Source organism: Equus caballus, chromosome 18 (assembly GCF_041296265.1).
Source record: "Equus caballus isolate H_3958 breed thoroughbred chromosome 18, TB-T2T, whole genome shotgun sequence".
Lineage (NCBI taxonomy): Eukaryota > Metazoa > Chordata > Mammalia > Perissodactyla > Equidae > Equus > Equus caballus.
This window is the reverse complement of record NC_091701.1, coordinates 3,624,041-3,644,402: the sequence shown is the minus strand read 5'-3', so window position 1 is coordinate 3,644,402 and position 20,362 is coordinate 3,624,041. Positions and strand designations below refer to the sequence as shown.

Below are 20,362 nucleotides of genomic sequence, written 5' to 3'. Positions count from 1 at the left end.
TGAGGGCACTGCTCACAGGCTCTGTGGGCCGCCCTCCCTCCCAGGCCCCGGAGGAGCGGAACTACCACATCTTCTACTGCATGCTCCTGGGCATGAGCACCGAGGAGAAGCAGCTACTGGGCCTGGGGACGCCCTCCGAGTACCGCTACCTGACCATGGTGAGGCCCGCGTCACGTCACGCGCCCTTTTCCACCCCACCGCACCCCTCCCCAGCCCTCCCCTTTCCCCCTCTCCCTGCCTCTCTGCCTCCCCCTCCAGGCCTCTCAATAACCAACCAAGAAAGAGGCAGGTGGGCTGGTGCCGTTGGTTTACAGCCACAGAAAAGCCCAGTCTGGCCGGGCCCCTGAGGCAGGGACTGAGGGTTCCTCTTTTTTGTTCCCCACTCCTCCCGCTCTATGTTTGGCACCCACTCCATGACTGTCAGAGACTTACCCTTGACCGATGCTTCCTTATCTCCCTCTGAACCCGTGGTTCTTCCCCACAAACCTCATCTCCTTCGCCCCAACAGCAAAAGGCTCCTGATCACCCAGTGAGTTAGGGGAGCCATCGCCATGCCTCTCCTCCCTCGATTTCCTTCCGATCGCCCGTCCTTGTAGGTGCCCCTAGAACCCCAACTCTAGGAAGGCAGGACCTCGTTCTTGCCCTTGGCTCTGTCCCCACGCCTGGAACGGTGCACGCAGCGGCCGTCTTGCTCATGTTCATTGACACGGGAATGGACGAGACCATCTCTCCAATGTCTCCTGCTAAGCTCTCTGTTCTATGCTCACTGCCTGGAGGCCTTCCTCGTCTCTTGCCTGGACCATCCTCCTGGGTCCCCGTGCGCCAGGCTTGACCCCCTAACCTGTCACCTGCCCTGCAGACCTTCCACAGTGCAAGCCTGGCAGATCCCCTTTCCGATTGCAATTCTTCAGGGGTTCCCTGTGGCTCCTTGGCATGGGCTCCAGGTCCCTCAGATCCCACCATCCACCAACCTCTGCCCCCTCAACTATGACCCCAGCCTTCTCGTAGCTGGGCCCCTGCCTCCCACCTCACAGGCCAGCTCCCGAGGCCCAGGCCACCCTCTCCAGCACACTGCTTTAAAGCTTAGCAGGTGGGGCCAGCCCGGACACCTCCTCCAGGAAGCCTTTCCCGACTTCCCAATAAGGCTGGCCCTGGCCCTCTTTGGCCTCAGCACCTGTAACAGCCTCTGACACCGTTGTTTGCTTCCTGCCTTCCCTCCCGGACGCGCAGCACCGGGGCAGTGCCAGGTGTCTCCATTTCAGAATTCCCAGCAAATAGCACAGGGCCCAGCACACGGTAAGCCTTGGAAAGTGTTTGTTAGAAGAACGAGGCTGGGGCTGGCCCTGTGGCCTAGTGGTTAAGTCCACGTGCTCCGCTTCGGTGGCTCAGGGTTTCCCCGATTCGCATCCTGGGCGCAGACCTAGCACCACTCAGGCAACACTGAGGTGGCGTCTCACACAGCAGAACCAGAAGGACCCACAACTAGAATATACGACTATGTACTGGGGAGGCTTTGGGGAGAAAGAGGAAGAAGAACAAATGTTGGCAATGAATGTTAGCTCAGGTGCCAATCTTCAAAACAGAAGAACCTACCTGTGGTATTCCCGAGAGAGGGTGAGGCAGGTGTTGCTGTGGACAGCTCACAAATAGAGGCTCAGAGACGCTGAATGACTTCCCTGAGGCTACACAGTGCCCGTGCCGGCTGCAAAGCCTGGACACAGTGTGTCTATCGCATCGTGATTCCGCCTCTGGAAGTTCTTCTGTGTATTTTCTGAGCTTAGGCCTCCACGTGGCCCCTCAGGGTCCACCCAGAGTTTATGAAGTGTCACTTATGACGGGCCTTTGGCTGAGTGTCTGAGGTGTCTCTGCCTTGCTGGCCCTACGACAGAGGAGGTGGGGCATGGGGTGGCCCCTAGAAAACTGCAGCATCCTGTTCTGCAGGGGAACTGCACCTCCTGTGAGGGGCTCAACGACGCCAAGGACTACGCCCACATCCGCTCAGCCATGAAGATCCTCATGTTCTCCGACTCCGAGAACTGGGACCTCAGCAAGCTGCTGGCAGCCATTCTCCACCTGGGGAACGTGGAGTTTATGGGTAATGCTGTTTCCGCCCAACTGCACCCCCTGGGCAGGAACAGTAGGGGCTGGGACAGGAGCAGGAGGAAATCTCTGGGGGTTCTCACCTGAAGAGCCTGCTGAGGTTGTGTGCTCTCACCCTGTTCTGGAAAAATACATGTGAAAAATTTAGCTATGATTTTGGAGAGAGACCTCATGGGGTCGGGGTAAGATGTCAAAGCTTAGGGCCCTCCAAAGGTGGAGACCCTGATCAGTCACCCCCTACTTTTAGCTAGGACCCCAAAGGGCTTCCCCTCGGGGTAGGGGTAAACCAGGGTAAACGAAGGCACATGTGGACCTTCAGACCAGTGTGTAAGCATCCAGGCGGCCTGGGGAGGAAAGCCTCCTGGCCTGTTGGTGCCTTCCAAGCACCTGACAGAAGTTACTGACATTCCCCTCTGGAAGAAAGTAGCATCAACCTAGGTTACGCATCGCAGCTTTCAAACACAACGTTCAGCATGCATCCAAAACAGATAGGAACGAGGAAACAAGGTCGCATGAGCAGGAACCAGCAGAAACAAGAGACAACAGAAACAGATCCACAGAGATTTCAGGTTTGGGAATTACAAGATACTGAGTATAAAGCACTGTGCTTACTGTGTTCAAGAAAAGGAAAAGCCAAGCTTGAACATTTAGACAGAGCATCGGAATCTATAAAAAGTGACATCACAGATTTTAAAAGGAACCACATAGAAATTCTAAAATTAAAAAAAATAACCAAAATTGAGAACTCAATGGATGAATTTAAGAGCCAATTTTATACACAAGAAGAGTGAATGTATGAGCCAGAGGAAAAATCAGAAGGAACTATGTGAGGACAAGGAAGCGACTTCTGCGACGGTTGGGAGTGTGGGTACCTCTGGTAGAGAGGAACACGCTCTGAGCAGGGCAGGACCTGGGCGGGGCCCTCGGGGGTTGGCAAGGCTCTGTTGTGACTTTACTAGTGGCTACACAGTGCTGACTTAATGTCATTATGACACGCCTTTGGGTTTTACACACTTGTTTGTCTGTATGCTTTATTTTACAATTCTTTAAAGTTTAAAAGAGAAAAAAGCGTACAGAAACAGCACTCCTCCCGCCCCAGCCTGGCAGCCCCAGGCGGGCTGCCTGGAAGAGGAGGAGCTTGAAGTGGGGAAGCCTCCCGGAGACGCCCCCAGCAGAGCTGTTTGCTTGTCTGACTGAAGGAACAGATGAAGGGCCAGGTTCTGTGGGCAGCAAAGGGGACTGAAGGGGGCCACTGGCTCATCTTCTCCCCTGATAGACCCCGGCCGGCTCCCCCAGCACCGGCTGCTCCCTCCAAACCAGCCCAGGTTTCTTCACTTCCCTCCGACCCAGGGCCTTGATCTCCTGGAGCAGCGAGGGAAGGGATCTGCTATGTTTGTTCACAGCTAAGGTGCTGATCACCAGGGACAGGCCCCTAAGAGCCACCTGGGAGGCAGTGCCTCATGCCCAGGGACGAGGTCTGGTGTGTGGATGTGGGGCTGCCCCAGGCCCGGGGCCTTCCTGGGGCCTCTGTCCGGTCACTTCAGGCCGCTTCACCACTCCGGGTTACTGCTTCTGTCTGCAGCTGCCGTCTTCGAGAACCTGGATTCCTCGGACGTGATGGAGACGCCCGCCTTTCCCACTGCGATGAAGTTACTCGAGGTAGCCTAGCTGTTGTGTCTGCCAGCTTCTGTTTTAGTGGGGGGCCCAGGGGCATGGGCTGACAGAACCCCAGCCCCTGATTCTCATAACCCTTCCCAGGATCCCACTCCTGCCTCCCCGTCCTCTGCCAGGCTCTCAGCTCAACCCCTGTGCCCTTCTGCAGGCCCTGGGCGTGGGAATCAGGGTGGGGCCGGGTGAACGATTGAATCATTAACAAAGTAGCGAAGTGATCAGTCTGGCTTTGGTAGTTTCTTGCGTTTTCTTCCCTTTTCCCCGTGCCTCCTTCTCTTCAGGGGCCTTCACCCAGCATCCTGACTCTCCACCCAGCCAGTCCTCCAGCTCTTCCCACTCAGCCACCTAACCCAGCGCTCTTAGCCGGACCTTCCTCAGCTCCCGTGCAAACATCCCTGCCGCTGTCCTCCTCCCCAGGGCTGCTCCACGGGTTGTGCTTTTCCGGGACAGTGCAATGTGCTCAGACTTTTAGCCCTTCACATTATTGCAGAGACCAAATGGAGCCTCGACTTGGGGAAAGAGGGGCAGGCACTGGGTCGGGAGACGTCTTCACACTGGGGACATTGTAATGTCCTCCATATCACACCCCATTGACAGTTCTGGTGGGAAATTAATAGAATCAGAAGCAAAAAGAAAGCAATCCGTTAGGCACATTTTGCTGCTAACGTTCTTCGTTTGGTTCAGGGTTTTTAGGAGCTTTGGGTTTTGCCAGCTGTCTTCCCTGGGGGCGGGGGGGGGGGGGGGGCGGAGGCGGGACTGGCCCATCCAGGCTCTTCTTGCTCCGTTAGTCCTTCAGCCTCCAGGCAGGAGTGACTCTGGTTGAGGCATATCCAGATGCCAATGGCTTAGCCTCAGAGTCCATTGTTTTCCAAGTTCTGCCCAATGGCACCAGTCCCTCCCCAGCCCCCAGGAGACCAGCACAGGTCTGGTCAACCAAGCAGCTGGCACACTCCAGGCCCACCTAGCTGAGGTATCCTTCCTGACCGTTCGACACCCAATGCTTAGACTGACCCTGGGCCAGGCCCCAGCCAGGGTCCTGATTCTGGCCCTGTCGCAGGTGTCTCCCCCCTCCAGGCCTTGGGCATAGGGCATTTGGTCATGAGAGGGCACAAGGCATGGCGTAGCAGGTCAGAGTTCTGGGCCGGCCCTGCTGTGATGCCACGCCCACCACTCCCCAGGTGAAGCACGAGGCACTCCGGGACTGTCTGATCAAGCACTCCATCATCGTCCGTGGGGAGTTTGTCACCATGCCCCTGAACCTCGCCCAGGCCGCAGACCGGAGGGATGCCTTTGTCAAGGTATGGGGCTGCAGGAGAAGGGGCCCACATGTCTATCTTGCCTTGTTGATGGAGAGCAGGAAAGAACAGAGATAGCTGAGCAAGTCCCAGCTCTGCCATCACCTGCCTGGTGACGGTGGGCTTCCTGGCCTCTGTAGGCTGGGTTTCTTGCCTGTAAAGGAGAGATAATATCCCTCAGTAGGTCCTTGAGATCCAGTGCGCATGCGGCTTTCCCGGAACTTGGAGAGAGGGGCAGCCTTCCTCCTGTGCGTGAAAGCCATGGGCTTCACCCTGTCTCCTCAGGGCATCTATGGGCACCTCTTCCTGTGGATTGTCAAGAAGATCAATGCTGCGATTTTCACTCCACCTGCCCAGGACCCCAAAAATGTGCGAAGGGCCATCGGCCTCTTGGACATATTTGGCTTTGAAAATTTCGAGAACAATAGGTATGAAAATCTCAGTTCACCTGCTTTCAGAAAATGGAAGAGAAGCTTAGCTCCTCTCTAAATGAGCCAAGTAGAGGGCAGCCATTCCTTCCCCAGCCCTCCAGGAGCGGCTGGACTGGGAGCAGGGCCTCTCACTTCCACTCACAGGGGCTGGGGGTCCACGCGGCAGGCCGAGCCTCTGCAGGCAGGTGGCCAGTGCCCCTCCCCCTGCACCACAACGCGTCTAGAGAAGGCCTCATTGCCAAAAGCATCCCGAGAGCCAGGCTGAGGCCCCAGCATTTGTCACCTCTCTTGAGCCATCCGCTCTCCTCATGAACTAGAGTGAATTATCACGTGAGGTTACGGTGAAAATGGAAATCAGTCACACCGATTCGACTGCATCTTTAGGTGGGATATCATACTGGGGAGTGGGGGCAGGCAGAGGATTTGTGGACCATCTCAGACTTTTGAGTTTGGCAGGAGTAAGTGGAGGCAGGTCACCTCTGACCCAGTGGCCCAGTGGCCCAGTGGCCCAGTGGCCCAGCACCCCAACTGAAGGCTGAAGAGCTGTAACCGGGAGGCAGGTTGGAAAGGGCACATCCAGCTGTGACTGTGATGGAAGCTGGGGGTGGGGAAGACAAAGGTGTTGAAGGGAGCCACGCTGTGGGGCCAAATAAGGACAGGTGATGCTCTGGAGCATTAGGAAGTAGCAGGAGGCGGTCGAATGAGGAAAATGAGGACCGTGGGACAGGCAAGCAGGAAGCCTTCTAGATGCCACCTAGCTCACCCAGGTGAGTCTGGTTCATTTGAAGGGTTTGGCAGGACAGAGCCTAGGACTGGTTCCAAGTGGAGGTCTCTGGGCCCTGTCAGAGGAGCCAAGGGGCTAGCCTGCCCTTGGCACCTCCCTGCCCAAGGCCCTGTCTGCAAGTGAAGTCTGAGAAGGCCCTTTGGGGAGCCAGGATTATCAAGACGTAAGCCATTGTGAATGCAAGCACACTGGGATTGCAGCTTCCCAGAGCCAGCTGAGCGGACAGCTGGAATGGGCAATGCTGGCGGAGCTGAGCCCAATGTGATGGGAGTTGCAGGACACAGTAGGGACAAATGTGATTCAGATCGTCCGTATCTGTCCCCAAGAGGGACAGTCGAGCAGACCAAGCACACCTTGGGCACCTTGGAGGTAGACGAGTGGTTGGTTGTTGGGGGTTCTGGCGATTTATGCAGGGACCCCTCCCCAAGGGAGCTACAAGCTGGGTTTGTGACAGGGCTGAGTCTGGGCGCCTGGCGAAGGAGTGCTGCATTGCTCGGCCTCGCCGTCTGCAAGTACTCACTGAGCACTCTCCTGGCATTGTGTCGGGAGTGGCGAGCACGGTGGACTGGTTCCCTCACCTCTTGGGTTAACAGATATTGAACAACCAGTCTCAGGTATGATGAAGTTTTGCATAAATGGGCAACCTACCCTGAAGGAGAAAGCCCTAAGTGAGACCCAAAGGATGAGCAGAACAAGCCAGGTCACAGGAAGGAGAGGAAGGGGGCGTCAGACGTGTGAAGACTCAGAGACAGGAAAGAACTGGGTGCCTTCACACAGCGAGTAGTCCCGAGTGACCCGGGGCCACTCCTGGGAGAGAGGCAGGCTTTCTACTGTGTCGCTGTCTGTCCGGCTCCTGAAAACACTGGGGAGGCCAGCAGGGGGGTTCAAAGCAGGGACGAGCGTGATCAGATTTGCATGTCAGAAAGCTCCCTCTACTGGCCTGCAGAGACTGAGGTGAGGGGCGAGGCTGGAGGCAGGGCAAGCCATCAGGAGGCCATTACTGTGCTCCAGGTGAGCAACGAGGGCGGCCCAGACTAAGGCAGCAGCAGTGGGAGTGGAAGGAAGGAAAAGGGCAGGGTTCCATGCTGGAGCACGGACCAGACTCTGGCCACTGACTGGAACTGGAGAGGAGGGAGAGAGGCCTTCCTTCCTCCCCAGGAGAGACTCCCTGGTTTCTGACTGGAGCCAGGGGGACGAGTGAGGGGCCATTTCCCAAGGTGGGGAGCCCAGGAGGAAGAGCAGTGGGTAGGATCGGGGCAGGGGGAGGAGTATGTCTGACTGATGCAAGGGGGCCCAGCAGTCAATACCCGACCTCTAGAAGCTTGTCTCAGCTCCACGACCACTCGTCCATGGGGCTGGGTTGCTGCAGGACTCTCAGTCCCCCAAGGATTGTCTCTCTGTCCGGACAGGCAGGTCTGGCAGAGGGCTCTCTGGGGGACTGTAAGGAGCCAAAGGCAGGGACTGAATGACAGACTGAGCCTCCTCGTTTCTCTCTATTTGCCACGGGCTGGAGGAGGTGCCGGTGGCGGAGGCAGAGAGAAGAGGGAGGGTGCGCGTCCAGTGCACATGAAGGCTCCCTGTGCCCGGGAGTGGCTGTGTGCACTGGGCTGGTGACCCCGTGGTTCCTGCCAGCCACGGGGGGAGCGAGTTAACCCTGCGCCGCCCCCGGGCGGTGGCGTTGCCCCCGCAGCTTCGAGCAGCTCTGCATCAACTTCGCCAACGAGCACCTGCAGCAGCTCTTTGTGCAGCACGTGTTCACCATGGAGCAGGAGGAGTACCGCTCGGAGGGCATTGCCTGGGACTACATCCACTACACCGACAACCGGCCCACCCTCGACCTGCTGGCCCTCAAGCCCATGAGCATCATCTCCCTCCTGGACGAAGAGAGCCACTTCCCACAGGTGCATCCCTGGGCCCACTGACCCATGGGTGGAGACCCGGCCCATGGGCCTCCTCTTCAAGGTTGCGAGACTCCACGGGGTGGCCCATTTGTTCCCAGGGTTGCTGAAACCCCTGCCAGGAATGAGCACGTGAGCCCCATCCTAATCAAACCCTCCTCTCCTTCAAGGCCCACCTCAGGCCACCTCCTGCAGGAAGGCCTCTTAGCTCTACCCACACTCCCCCTCCCCAGCAGAATGAAATCTCAGCCATTGATGTTTTAGGTTCAAGAGCACACCCCAGGAGGGGGCTTGCCCAGCACCCATGGCCCAGGGCTGCAGAGGGCACAGAGAAGGAAGCCCTTGCATTCTCGCCCTCAGGGGACTCTGCCTGTCCCGGGGAGATGGACTCTCGAGTGCAGTCAGCAAGAGTTCTGAGTCCAGAGAAGGGAGAAGCCAGGGCTAAGGTGCCTGGACGATTGTAGGGAATGGGGGAGCAGGAGAGCCGGTGGTGGAGGTCAGCAGCCCAGGTCTCTGCTCCCTGCTGGGCGCTCTCTCACTGTGACAGGTCACCGACCCCTGGGCGTCAGCTTCCTGTCTGTAGAAAGGCCCTCAGTCATTATGAGCCCAGCTGCTTTGCCCCCCCCCCCGCGGGAGTCCCTGAGCCCGGTGGGTGGCCCAGCTGACCTCCCTGTGGCGGGACTCTGGGACCTCAGCCCATAGGGTGTCTGCGTTCTTCCAGGGCACAGACATCACCATGCTGCAAAAACTGAACAGTGTCCATGCCAACAACAAGGCCTTCCTGCAGCCCAGGAACATCTACGATGCTAGGTTTGGCATCGCCCACTTTGCCGGCAAGGTGTACTATCAGGCAGAAGGTAGGAGCAGCTCCTCTGCAGCCCCTTCCTGCCAAATCCCCATCACTCCCAGAGGCCGCGGAAGGCGGCTGAGAGCACGGGCTCATTTTACAGAGCGAGCAGTGGGACAGAGGGAAGGGAACGCACCAGGCGGATTTGGGGTGTTTTTGGTAATAGCTCTATTGAGATATAATTCACATACCATAAAATTCACCCATTTTAAGTGTACAACTCAATGGTTTTAGTATATTCACAGAGTTGTGTAACTGCTGCCACAATTTTAAAACCTTTTCACCCCCACCAAAGAAACCTCTTACGGCAGTCACTCCTCACTCCCCCCAGCCCTCCCCAACCCTGAGTAACCGCTAATCTCTGTCTCTATGGATTTGCCTGTCCTGGACATCTCATATAAACGGAACCAGGCAACATCTGGTCCTTGTGACTGGCTTCTTTCACTCAGCATAATGTTTTCGAGGTCCATCCATGTTGTAGGACGTGTCAGTATTTCGTTTTTTTATATTGCAGCCTAACAGTCCATGGTGTGAATATCCATATTTTGTTCATCTCTTTATCAGTTGGTGGACATTTGGGTTGTTCCCCCTTTTTGACCATTCTAAATAGTGCTGCCATGAGCATTCATGTACAGGTTCTTATGTGGGCGTATATTTCCACTTCTTGGTGGTATTTCCCTCAGAGAGGAATCGCTGGGTCAGGTGGTAACTGTTTCACTTTTTGAGCAACCACCAAACTGTTTCCCAAGGTGGCTGCACCATTTTACATTCTCACCAGCAGCACATGAGGGTCCCCATTCCTTCCGTCCTCACTGACACAGGTCATTGCCTGTCTTTTGATTATAGCCATCCTAGTGGGTTTAAACTGGTGTCTCGACATGAATTTGATTTGCATTTCCCTGATACTTAATGATGTTGAGCATCTTTTCATGTGCTTATTGGCCATTTGTGTATCATCTTTGGAGAAAAGTTTATGCAAATCCTTTGCCCGTGTTTTCATTGGGTTGTCTTTTTATTGTTGGGTTGTAAGAGTTCTTTATATATTCTGGACATAAGTACCTTATCACATTTATAATCTGCAAATATTTTCTCCTATTCCCTGGCCTACCTTTTCACTCTCTTGATAGTGTCCTTTGGAGTTTTCCTTTTTGATGTCCCCTTCTCTAGCTTTTCTTTTTTGCTCATGCTTTTGGTGTCATGACTGAAAAACCATTGTCTAATCCAAGATTTACCCCTATGTTTTCTTCTAAGAGGTTTTTCTTTTTAGCTTTTATGTTTAAGTCTTTGATGCATTTGAGTCAATTTTTGTACCTGTTGAGAGAGAGTCAGGCATAGTTTTGCTTGGAGAAATAAAGGCCTGGGGCGGCCAACCTATTGATGTGCTTGGAAAAATGAGAAAGGTGGCCCGTGTGCAGCTGCAGTCAGGAAAACGGGGTGGGCAGCTGTAGTGTCACTCTCTGTGGCTTGTGTGGCAAAATGAGGAGGTGCTCTGGTCTATTCAGCTGGAAACTCGAAGTCAGCGCCGACTCCACAGGCTTTCCAGCTGGAGAGACAAGACAGCTGGAAGGGCTAGTGCTCCGCATAGAAGTGCCAAGGTGTTGGGCGGTCAGGGCATCATTTCCGTAGAGAAATGAGAAGGTGGGGTGTCTCCTTCATAGTTCCCGCCAGACCCTGGCTTTGGGGCTCTCCAGAAAGGGAGAAGCCAGAGCCGGCGGGGCAGAGTCCCAGAACAAAGAAGACACTGAGCCTGTCCCACCTCCACGGGTAATTCCAGACCAAGTTTTATTTTTTGAAGTGACATGAAACTTTCATGCATGCTAAGATTAAAGTAGCTTCTAGACTTTCTGAATGCAAAATTCTATTAATGTTCGTTCAAGCTGAGCCTGGTGGTTTTCATTTGGGCGCCCACTGTGCTGACAACTGAGGCCCCACTTAACTCTGCCCATTGCGGGTGCAGCCCGGGCTGCCTCAGCCCTCCCCTCCCTTGGAGAACACTGGGGTGCGGGGGCTCTACCCAAGCCTGGAGACACACGGAGTGCCCCCATCTGCCCAGGGCAGACCCCAGCACAGAGCTGGGGGAGGGGCTTATGCCACCCTCTCTCAGGGTGGCCCTGGGAGCTGCCCTTGAGCCCCGCAGTGCACACTCGCTCTCCTCCCTCCCAGCTCTGTGAGGGCCACATGGCACCCCCAGAGCTCCTGGGACGGTCTCCTTCCTCTATCAGGCACCTGGGGCAGAAGTGGGGGAAACAGGCTCCCTTCTCTCTCCATGCGTGACTCAAGTCTCCCCAGACCCCCACACCAGGCTATGCGGGTATGCACAGAGCACCCCACTAAAAGGTGGGGTGCCTTGAAAGGGGGCAGAGTGGGCAAGGAAAGGCAAGGTCATGCCCTTGCAGGGTCAATCCTCAGAGTCCCAGGAGCGAAGCCCCTCAGCAGGCCCCCCACCCTCGCCGAGCCCAGCTCTGAGAAGCAACTCTTGTTCAGTGGCCTTCTCAGTGTGAGTCTGTGCCCTGCTTTAGGGCGAGTCCACTCTACCATGGCGAGGTCACCCCCAAATCCGTGCCTGCGTTAGTTGGCTGGGGCTGCTGTAACAAAGTTCCCCAGAGCGGTATGAACATTTATGTTCTCACAGTTCTGGAGGCCAGAAGCCCAAGATCAAGGCGTTGGCGGGGTTGGCTCCCTCTAGATGGCATCGTCTCCGGGTGTCTCTACTCTCTGTGCGTGTCTGTGTCCCAGTTGCTTCCTTTTATAGGACACCATTCATAATGGCTTAGGGCCCACCCTAATAGCCTCATTCTAACTTAGACACCTCTTTAAAGGCCTGTCTCCACATACAGTCACATTCGGAGGTACTGGGGGTCAGGACTTCAACGTAAGGATTTTGAGGGGCTGCAACTCAGCCCATATCCCTGCCTCTCCCCGATTTCTGGAGGCTCAATCTTCAGTCTGGAGGGACCCCTGGCCCTAGCAGGACCTTCCAAGGCCCCAGAACAGGGCTAGTGGAGGGGCCTTGTGCTCCCAGTTCTTCGGGGTCTCCTTAGTGACTTACAGACATGCTTGGTTCCTAAACTGTTGTGTCAAAGCACACACACATGCTCACACACACGCACACCCCGTCCTGGGAGCCAGTGAGCCAAGTGGTGTTTCACTCCTTTCCTCCTTCCCTGTGGACTTCCAGGAAGAGCAAGGCAGCCCCCCCTTGTTGGTTTCTCAGGGGGGCTTTGAAGCCGCCCTTCCTGCACAGCCTGGCCGTCCGGGGAAGGGACACAGATTCTCCCAGAGCTGCCTCTGGGCTCTGAGCCGAGGGCAGGAGTGGCCATGCCTTCCTCTCAAGCTTGGAAGCTCCCCAGATATTACCAGGCTGCCAGATTTTCAGGAATGGGAACAAGCAGGAATTATGGGGGAGGGCGTCTTCTTCATTTTCTCCATTTCCTTCCTTTCTATTTTTAGCTCCTTTATGTAAATAAGCAGTAGCCCAAATCAGACTTGCCCGAGGTCACCCAGAAAAGCTTAGTGGCCAGAGCCCTGCCGAGAGCCCTCGGGCATCTCACTCTGGGAAACCGAGACCGCATGCTGAACAGACACTCTGTCGGCTGTGCCGATGGTCGGCTCCTGAGGTCCCTGGAGGTCATGGCGACGGCTGGGGCTGGGGAGAGGCTGAGCAGATGGACTCACTCCTGACCGTGGTCTTCCCGGCCCGCACCAGGGAGCCGCGGCTGGTGGAAGACATGGAAAGTCCTCAGACCACCCCTGAACGGAGCCACAGGCCCATGAGAAAGGCTGCGCAGGGGGTGGTGGGAGCCCCAAGGAGGGCCCCGCACCCCACCTTGGGCCAGGAGAGCATCTTGGCCTAGATGACGCTGGAGCTGGCCTTGAAGAATGAGCAGGAGTTGGCCTGGGCAGTTCAGGAGGGAAGAGCACCTGGGACGGCCCGTGGAGGCTGGAGGCATGGGACAGCTGAGCCCTTCCAGCACGTTCTGGCACCGCTGGAGAGCAGGGTGGGGAGAGGAGGAGGCGGGGGAAGGGGGTGCTGGAAATGAGAAAGGAGAAGATGAGGAGGAAGGCATGCCTGGCAGCGAGGAGCAGAAAGAGTTTAGGCGGGGATGGCACAGCAGTGCCCGGCTCCAGGAGGTCCCTCAGGTGATCAGAGGAGTTCAGGCAGGAGGAATGGCGGCAGCCCGGACTGAGAGGCAGGGTTTGGTGGGGATGGGGAGTTGAGGGGTTTAGATGTAGAGGTGACACATCTTGGCACTGGGCGGAGATGGGGTGCCATGCCCGGGTGCAGGTGGCTCTGCTGGCAGGACACGGAGACGCGGGAGGGTGGAGAGAATGGCTTCAGGGGCTCCTCAGGACTTCCTGGCAGGCCCAGCATCCTCACCCATCACCTCCTCTTGCCCTGCGTAGGGGGCAGGAAGGGCTGAGTTGGGCTGGCACGTGGCCTCTGCTTTCCCCACAGGCTTCCTGGAGAAGAACCGAGATGTACTGAGCACAGACATCCTTGCCCTGGTCCACTCCTCTGAAAACAAGTTCCTGAGGGAGATCTTCAATCTGGAGTCGGCAGAGACCAAGCTTGGCCGCGGGACCATCCTCAAGGCAAAGGCCAGGAACCTGCTCTTCAAGGTGGGCTCCGTCACGGCCCTTCCAGGGCCTCCTGGGTCTGGCCGTCCCTAGGGCCTCGGGGGGCTGAGAGGTGCCCTCAGGGAGACTCATGGCCTGCAGTGGGCTCTCTCAGTCAGGGCGCAGAAGAGAGAGAAACAGGAGGAGGTGTTGCCGCTGCACGTGGGCAGTGGCCCGGGGGCCGGTGTACATGGCTGTACCTGCTTCTGAGGGTATAGTGATCTTTCGAGGGCATGTCTGCTTTTGTTAAAATTATTATTATGTTTCTATATTGGTCTGTGTGTGTGTTCTGCGTGTGTGTTGCGTGTGCGGGGTGTGTGTGCATGTGTGGTGTAGTGCATGTGCACGATGCCTGTAGGGGTGTATGTTTTGTGTGGCACGTGTGTGTGTTTTGTATGGGGGGTGTACACATGTGACATGTGTGTATTTTATGTGTGTGTGTTGTGGTGTGTGTGTGGAGTCTGGTAGCAGCAGCACTGAATGCTGCTGGCCAGGGAGGTGGGCAGCAGAGAGCCCCTGGTGCTCGTCAGGGCAGCCCAGGACTTTCTGGCAAGTTGGGGGTCTGCCCACCCACTGCCCACCATGCCTCCACCCCTTAACAGTGACTGTCCCAGAAAAGCCCTGTGAGTCATCTGCTGAGGAGCGGGGAGATGGGGCCAGCATAACAAGCCCACCCCGTGCCATGCATTGAGCGCTGGCCACACTGAGGTGCCCTTGACCGTTCATTGTCTCCCCAACCCCACCCCTGTGGGAGATCTGAGGCCTCGGTGCCCAGAGACCACAGCATGGCCACATGCAAAGCAGGCCCAGGGAGGCACCAAGAACCGTGAGGCTGTGCAGGAATTGTCAGGTCTGAAACCAGGTGGAGCAGGCTAGACCCTCTGCATTCCCAGAGCCAGGCTAGACTCTTGGCCACTGAGACCAGAGCACAGCCTTGTCCTGGCCCTGCTGGGCCACCAGAGCATGTCCCGGAGGTCTCAGGGAACAGATTCAACCAGGACAACAGGAAGGTGCCACCCGTTTTATCAGTAAATGCCAGTGATGGCATCCTCTTCTCAGAGGGGTTGAGGGGTGAAGACGCGTCTCCAGCTTTTGGGATTTGGCAGGACGCACTTCTGCCCATCTGCGGGACCTCGGCAGAAGCCCTCCATGTGCTATGGGTCAGCCATGCCCCAGGCTGCGCTCCCCAGCCCCCACCTGCGCCCTGTGCTTCTGCCCACAGTCTACAGACTCCAGCAAGCGGCCCCCCACCTTGGCGGGCCAGTTCAAGCGGTCCCTCGACCAGCTGATGAAAATCCTGACCAATTGCCAGCCCTACTTCATCCGCTGCATCAAACCCAACGAGTACAAGAAGCCACTGGTAATGAGGGGGCTGGGGGCCCGCAGGGAGGGAGGGCATCTCCTGAGGAGCTTGACGGCAGCCAGGGTGCTGTCACTCCCTCCACCAGGGCCTGGCCAGCATTAGAGCTATGATCTGCCCCCATGTGGTAGATGGGACCAGCCTGGGCTGCTCTGGGGTTTTGGCTCACCAGCCCTCAGGTGTTGCGGCCCTGCCATTCGCCCCTGTGAGCTCGGCGGGTGCTTCTCTCCCTTGAGCCTCAGTTTTCTCTTCTGTGGAGTCAGTGTCGTGCCTGCCTGCAGAGGGCAGCAAGGAGTGGACCTGTGGCTGCCTTACAAACCACACTCAGTAAGGGGCTTCTAAACACTTGTAGTATTTTAGAGGCTGCTGCCAACTCCTGGTTGCCGACTCCTGAGGCCGAGCAGGCCTTGGAGAGCCGCTCTGTCTGCGTAGGGGTGGGGTGGGGAGGGAGCCGGCTGCCTGGCCAGGAGTCCCTGACCCGCGTCTTGGGAAGCCCACCACAGCTTCAAAGACAGGACTCTGAAAACCAGGAGATGCCATCTGAAAGGAGATAAAATGACCCAAAAAAATCTTAGAAGGGAAAAAAATATTGCATTAAAGTGTCTTTTTGAAAATAATAAAATTATATGAAATTGAGCCTGTCCCAGGAAATCCAGAATGTATCTTCCTTGTAGGCACAATACACGGATGTTAGATAATAATTGTGCTCCCAGAGGCCCTCTGCCCACACCCACACTGCCCGCCAGAGCTGCTGCAGGACAGGCAGGGGGCCTGAGGCTGATGCTTAGGTTTGGTGGGTGCTGTTGGCCAAGACATCCTCTTGGCCAGATGCGGCCTGCTGTGTGGGCGTAGGGGAAGTGCAGGCTGAGAGGCCAGGAGGCTGCGGTTTGAATTCTAGCTCAGCCACTTAGGAGCCCAGCCCTGAGCCCATGGCACCTCATCTTTAAACTGGAGCTAAGTACCCCACCACGTGGGGCTGCCGTAAAGATTAACGCTCCATAAGTGGGAGCTAACCAGCTGCCCAAGACTAACCACTGTGTGTCCCTGGACACCACAAGCAGTTGCCTCTGGGGTCCTTTTTGTTTCCAGGTGGGTAACCACCTGCTGGTGGGCTTGCCGGATTAGAGGTGTGCCGGAGACCTCAGAGACCCGGGGCTTGGAGGCTGAGGGGGCCTCTCTAGAGGCCATGCCATGCACCGTCTTGAAGCCCCGGCTGGGACCCAACAGCTCTGTGCAAAGCGTTATGCCAAACTCCTCCCTGCTGGCCAGCACGCCTCCAAGGGAGGGACAGAGGAAGTGGACGGGAATGCTTTCTGACCCGGGGGAGCGCATTTCTTCCTCCCACTAGAGGGAGCCCCCGCGGTGCAGCGCCCCACCCAACACCCCGCTCTTTGGAATCATTGTTTTGGGGCACTTAAAACATTTTAAACATGGCATATGCAAATAACCTTTATAGTCACAGTACTTTGCATCTCCTGAGGGGGGCAGCATTTAGTGTTCTTGTGGATGTCACAATGTCGTTATCTATCAACTTTTAGCTCCTTGCAAAGACTTAGAGGACTTTTCAGCGACTTCATCCAAATAGCTCTCAACATAGAATTTCAATGAAACCGAGCACTAGTTTAGCTCACCCGGATTTGGGGACAGGCGAAGGGGCGGTGCGGGGGCCGGGAGGGACTGCCCGCCGTCAGCGCCCCCTCCCCGTCCGCAGCTCTTCGACCGGGAGCTGTGCCTGCGGCAGCTGCGGTACTCGGGAATGATGGAGACCGTGCACATCCGCAAGTCGGGCTTCCCCATCCGCTACGCCTTCGACGAGTTCGCGCGCCGCTTCCGCGTCCTGCTGCCCAGCGCCGAGCGCACGCAGGTGCTGCCCTGTCCTCGGCCCGCCGCCTCGGGAGCCTCGACCCCGGTTCCAAGGGGGTCCTCGGCTGCCGTCCCGATGCCCAGGGCCCCTCCTGGACCCCAAGCTCCGAAGTGACCCCTATTCCTCTTTCCCTCCTCGTCTCCCGCTCCTTGAGCCCGGGAAGTGAGGGGGGTGGGCTCACACTGGGGTCTGGATGAGGCTGCTGGCTGAATGTGTTCATTCTAAGAGAGTTTCAAGGAAACGGGCTTTCATGACAGAATGTCAGGCTGCTCTCTGAGGCAGGACGTCCTTCCTATCCTTCCTCAAACACTCAGCCATCCTAAAGTTCAGGCTGCCCAAGTGTCCAACAGCCACACTGAGGCCCCAGGCCCTGCAAAAAGAGGTGGCCTTGAGGTCGCAGGTCCTGAGCGCCCCTGGCTCGGCCCTTGGTCCCAGGTGCCATGTGCCTGTGTCCCGGCCCAGCAGCTCCAATGTGAAACCTGCGGGAGGAGCAAGACTTGAATCCCTAAGGAAATCTCTGAGGGACCCTCCGCCTCCTGCCTGTGGTCCCTGTTCCAACCCCACCCAGCCACTTCTGCTTCTCCTTGACAGCTGCGGGACAAGTTTCGCCAGATGACCTTGCGCATCGCCGAGATGTGGCTGGGGACAGACAAAGACTGGAAAGTGGGAAAGAACAAAATTTTCCTGAAGGTGAGACCCTGAGGAGCATGCTGGCCCTCAGCCTCCTGGAGCGTGTGGGGGTTGTCCAGTGCCCACCGGGTGGCATCCACTCACTCTCCCTGAGCCTGCGCTGCTGGGAGCCTGCTCCACGTGTGGCCCCCGGCCAGAGGCACCCCCATTTTAGACATCCACTCTGGGGGGAAGGGAAGCAAGGGGAGCATGTGGAGGGCCCAGCCCAGGCTGCAGAAGTGCAGGCGGCTTCTCAGAGGAGCCCATCGAGGGCAAGGCCTGAGGAGAAGGAGGGGCTGCCTCCAAGCCACGGGGCAGGAACAAGAAGCCACTCAGGATGGGCTTCTGCTGTCCCCAAGAACTGGCCTCTGCCGTGCCAGGAGCCCTGGTCTGCAGCAGGGGGCTTTGTCTGGCCTGGGGAAGCTCCACCTCTCCAGAGCCCCAGGGAGCTGGCTGTCAGGAGAGGAGGCATGTGTTGGCTGCCCTCACCCTAGGAGCACTTGTCCTTCAGCAGCTGAGTGTGACCACTACCACCTCCCCCGAGCTTCCCGGGAGGCCCGTGGTCACACAGAGGCAGCTGACAGCCCCTAGCTCCCGAGACCGGCCTTCTGGCCCTCCAGGATTGTGAGTTGGGTCAAAGAGCCACTGTGGAGAGGACCTCCATGTCCCCTGGCCTCATAAGCCTCGGGTAGGTGAGCAAAGTGAGGAGGAGGAGGAAGAGACCAGGCCAGAAGGTTGCTCTTCCAGCCCACCCGAGCACCCCACCCCATCCCCACAGCCCCTTCCTGAGTGCTCCACTCCCTCCTCTTCCCCCATAGAGCCTGCCCACCCACTGTCATGTCCCCAAAGAGACCTCCCGGCCCCACCCTCCAGTCGGGCCGCCTGTCCATCTGTCCGTGCATTAGTCAGGCCAGGTGCTGGGGCTCCGGTCTCAGACAGAAGGGAAGAGGCAAGAGGGCTTCAGATTCTGTTGGGGAGGTGAGGCTGGCAGAGGGAAGGCATCTGAGAGGTCCCAGGACACTGCCCAGGAGGATGGGGCAGCCGTCGAGGGCCACAGAGGTGTGGAGGGGGAGGCCAGTGTGGGCAGATGGTCGGAGGGGAAGAGAGTGCCTGCCCCTCCACCCCTCCCCTCCTTCACTGCTCCTCGAGGCCACGGTCAGGGTCTAGTCCATCTCACTGTCCCCAGTGCCCACCAGGCACACAGAGGCTCGCTGCTCACTTGATGCAAGGCTGATGGAGCAGGAGGGGCCACGGAGCCCCAGGCCTCTCCTTACCAGTCTCCCTACCAGATCCTCCAGGGGTTTGGATGGCAGGCCCCACATAGGGATCCGGGGGAGCACCAAGGTGGGCCAGGGACAGTCACAGCCCAGGGCAGACACTGCTCATCTCTTCACACTGCGAATCCTACTCAAAGGCTGAAGGAAACACTTTTATATGAAACAAGCATGATACACTGTAACACACTTATATACTGTAATACACTTGAATGTACATTTCTCATGAATTTGGGGAAATAAAACAACTTCAGGGAAATTTTTTGTCCCCTTCTTGGGTTCTCTAGAGCAGAAATGGAATTCGCCAGATTGAATATACAAGAAGAAAGAGCTAAAATGGGAAGTTCTTGGCGCGGGGCTGGGAGTGTAGTTGCCGCTCCCATCTCTCAGCCACATCAGCATCAGTTTGAGGGCCCTTGCTCTGCTTGCCCTCCCACGAGTGGGTATGGACAAAGACACCCTGACTTCTGGAGACAGAGCCCCGGCCCCAGGTGTGGGGTGGGGGGCAGCTACATGATGAGGTCTCTCCTGTCCCAGGAAAGCCACGACGTTCTGCTGGAGGTACAGAGGAGCCAGGCCCTGGACAAAGCAGCAGTCAGCATCCAGAGAGTCCTGCGGGGCTACAAATACAGGTGCCAGCCCGCTGCCCCAAGCCCCCTCCATCCCACACCCACCCATGTCCCCTGGGCGGGCCTGTACTCCCTAAACCAGGGTCGCATGCTCCTGCTGGTCCCTCTCTGGGGGTAGCTGAGGCACAAGATCTCTCAGGACCTCCTGACCAGGGACACTGCAGCCTGTGTTGGCCAGAGAATTCTAATACCTTATTCGAATGTTTGCGGGGTGTGGAATCCATTAAGTACCAAGAGCCAAATGAAGTGTCAGCTCTGATCGCAACTGTAATTTGATGTTCTACTTCAGTCGTCTTGGAGAACGTATGGGTTTGGGTTTATGGGGTGGGTGGTTTGGGACGGAAGAAAAGAACTATCCTTGTCTCAGCTCCCTGGTCAGGAAAAAGGTAACACTTGAATTTCAGTCCAAGCTCAGCAAGTCAGCAATGCCATCCTCTCCCTCTCCTTCACCATGTCCAGAGGGCTCTGTGCCTCCCACAGTGCTCTTCCCTACACTGTCCCGTCTGCTTATCACCAACCATAGGAAGGTCTGGAATCCCAGACGTGACAAAATGGGCGAAAGCGGCCAACTATGGGCAGAGGCTGTGGGCAGCTGCAAGCAGGGTCATGGGGCAGGGAGGTGTGGCTTGGAAGGCCAGACCGTGGTAACACTGATCCCATCAACAGCCAGCTTCAGGCCAGGCAATGGTGCACCAGTCACATTCCCAGAACAGTCAGAGAAAGGCAGGAGTGGCCACCCTCACCTCTGATGCTTTTTTATTTCCCCTGAGGAAGATTTGCCCTGAGCTAACATCTGTTACCAGTGTGCTTCTATTTTGTATGTGGGTCACCACCACAGCATGGCTGACAAATGGTGTAGGTCCACGCCTGGGATCCCAACCAGAGAACCTGGGCCACCAAAGCAAAGTGCGCAAACTTAACCA

The 20,362-nt window shown here is 57.0% G+C and overlaps 1 protein-coding gene across 3 annotated transcripts in view; it reads left to right on the top strand.

Moving 5' to 3' along the window:
- The window catches only part of MYO7B (myosin VIIB), a 91,871-nt gene that overhangs the window by 33,853 nt on the left and 37,656 nt on the right, over window positions 1-20,362 (top strand). The window contains exons 8-19 of one of the 3 annotated variants that reach the window (XM_014732366.3): window positions 45-158; window positions 1,942-2,095; window positions 3,683-3,759; window positions 4,950-5,069; window positions 5,352-5,494; window positions 7,972-8,182; window positions 8,901-9,036; window positions 13,483-13,646; window positions 14,866-15,003; window positions 16,715-16,867; window positions 17,459-17,557; window positions 19,348-19,442. In XM_014732366.3, coding sequence (XP_014587852.2) covers window positions 45-158; window positions 1,942-2,095; window positions 3,683-3,759; window positions 4,950-5,069; window positions 5,352-5,494; window positions 7,972-8,182; window positions 8,901-9,036; window positions 13,483-13,646; window positions 14,866-15,003; window positions 16,715-16,867; window positions 17,459-17,557; window positions 19,348-19,442 — 1,604 coding nt within the window. Of the gene's footprint in view, window positions 1-44; window positions 159-1,941; window positions 2,096-3,060; window positions 3,509-3,682; window positions 3,760-4,949; window positions 5,070-5,351; window positions 5,495-7,971; window positions 8,183-8,900; window positions 9,037-13,482; window positions 13,647-14,865; window positions 15,004-16,714; window positions 16,868-17,458; window positions 17,558-19,347; window positions 19,443-20,362 lie in introns of those variants that run through there. The other 2 variants (XM_070242248.1, XM_014732367.3) reach the window with 2 other exon arrangements.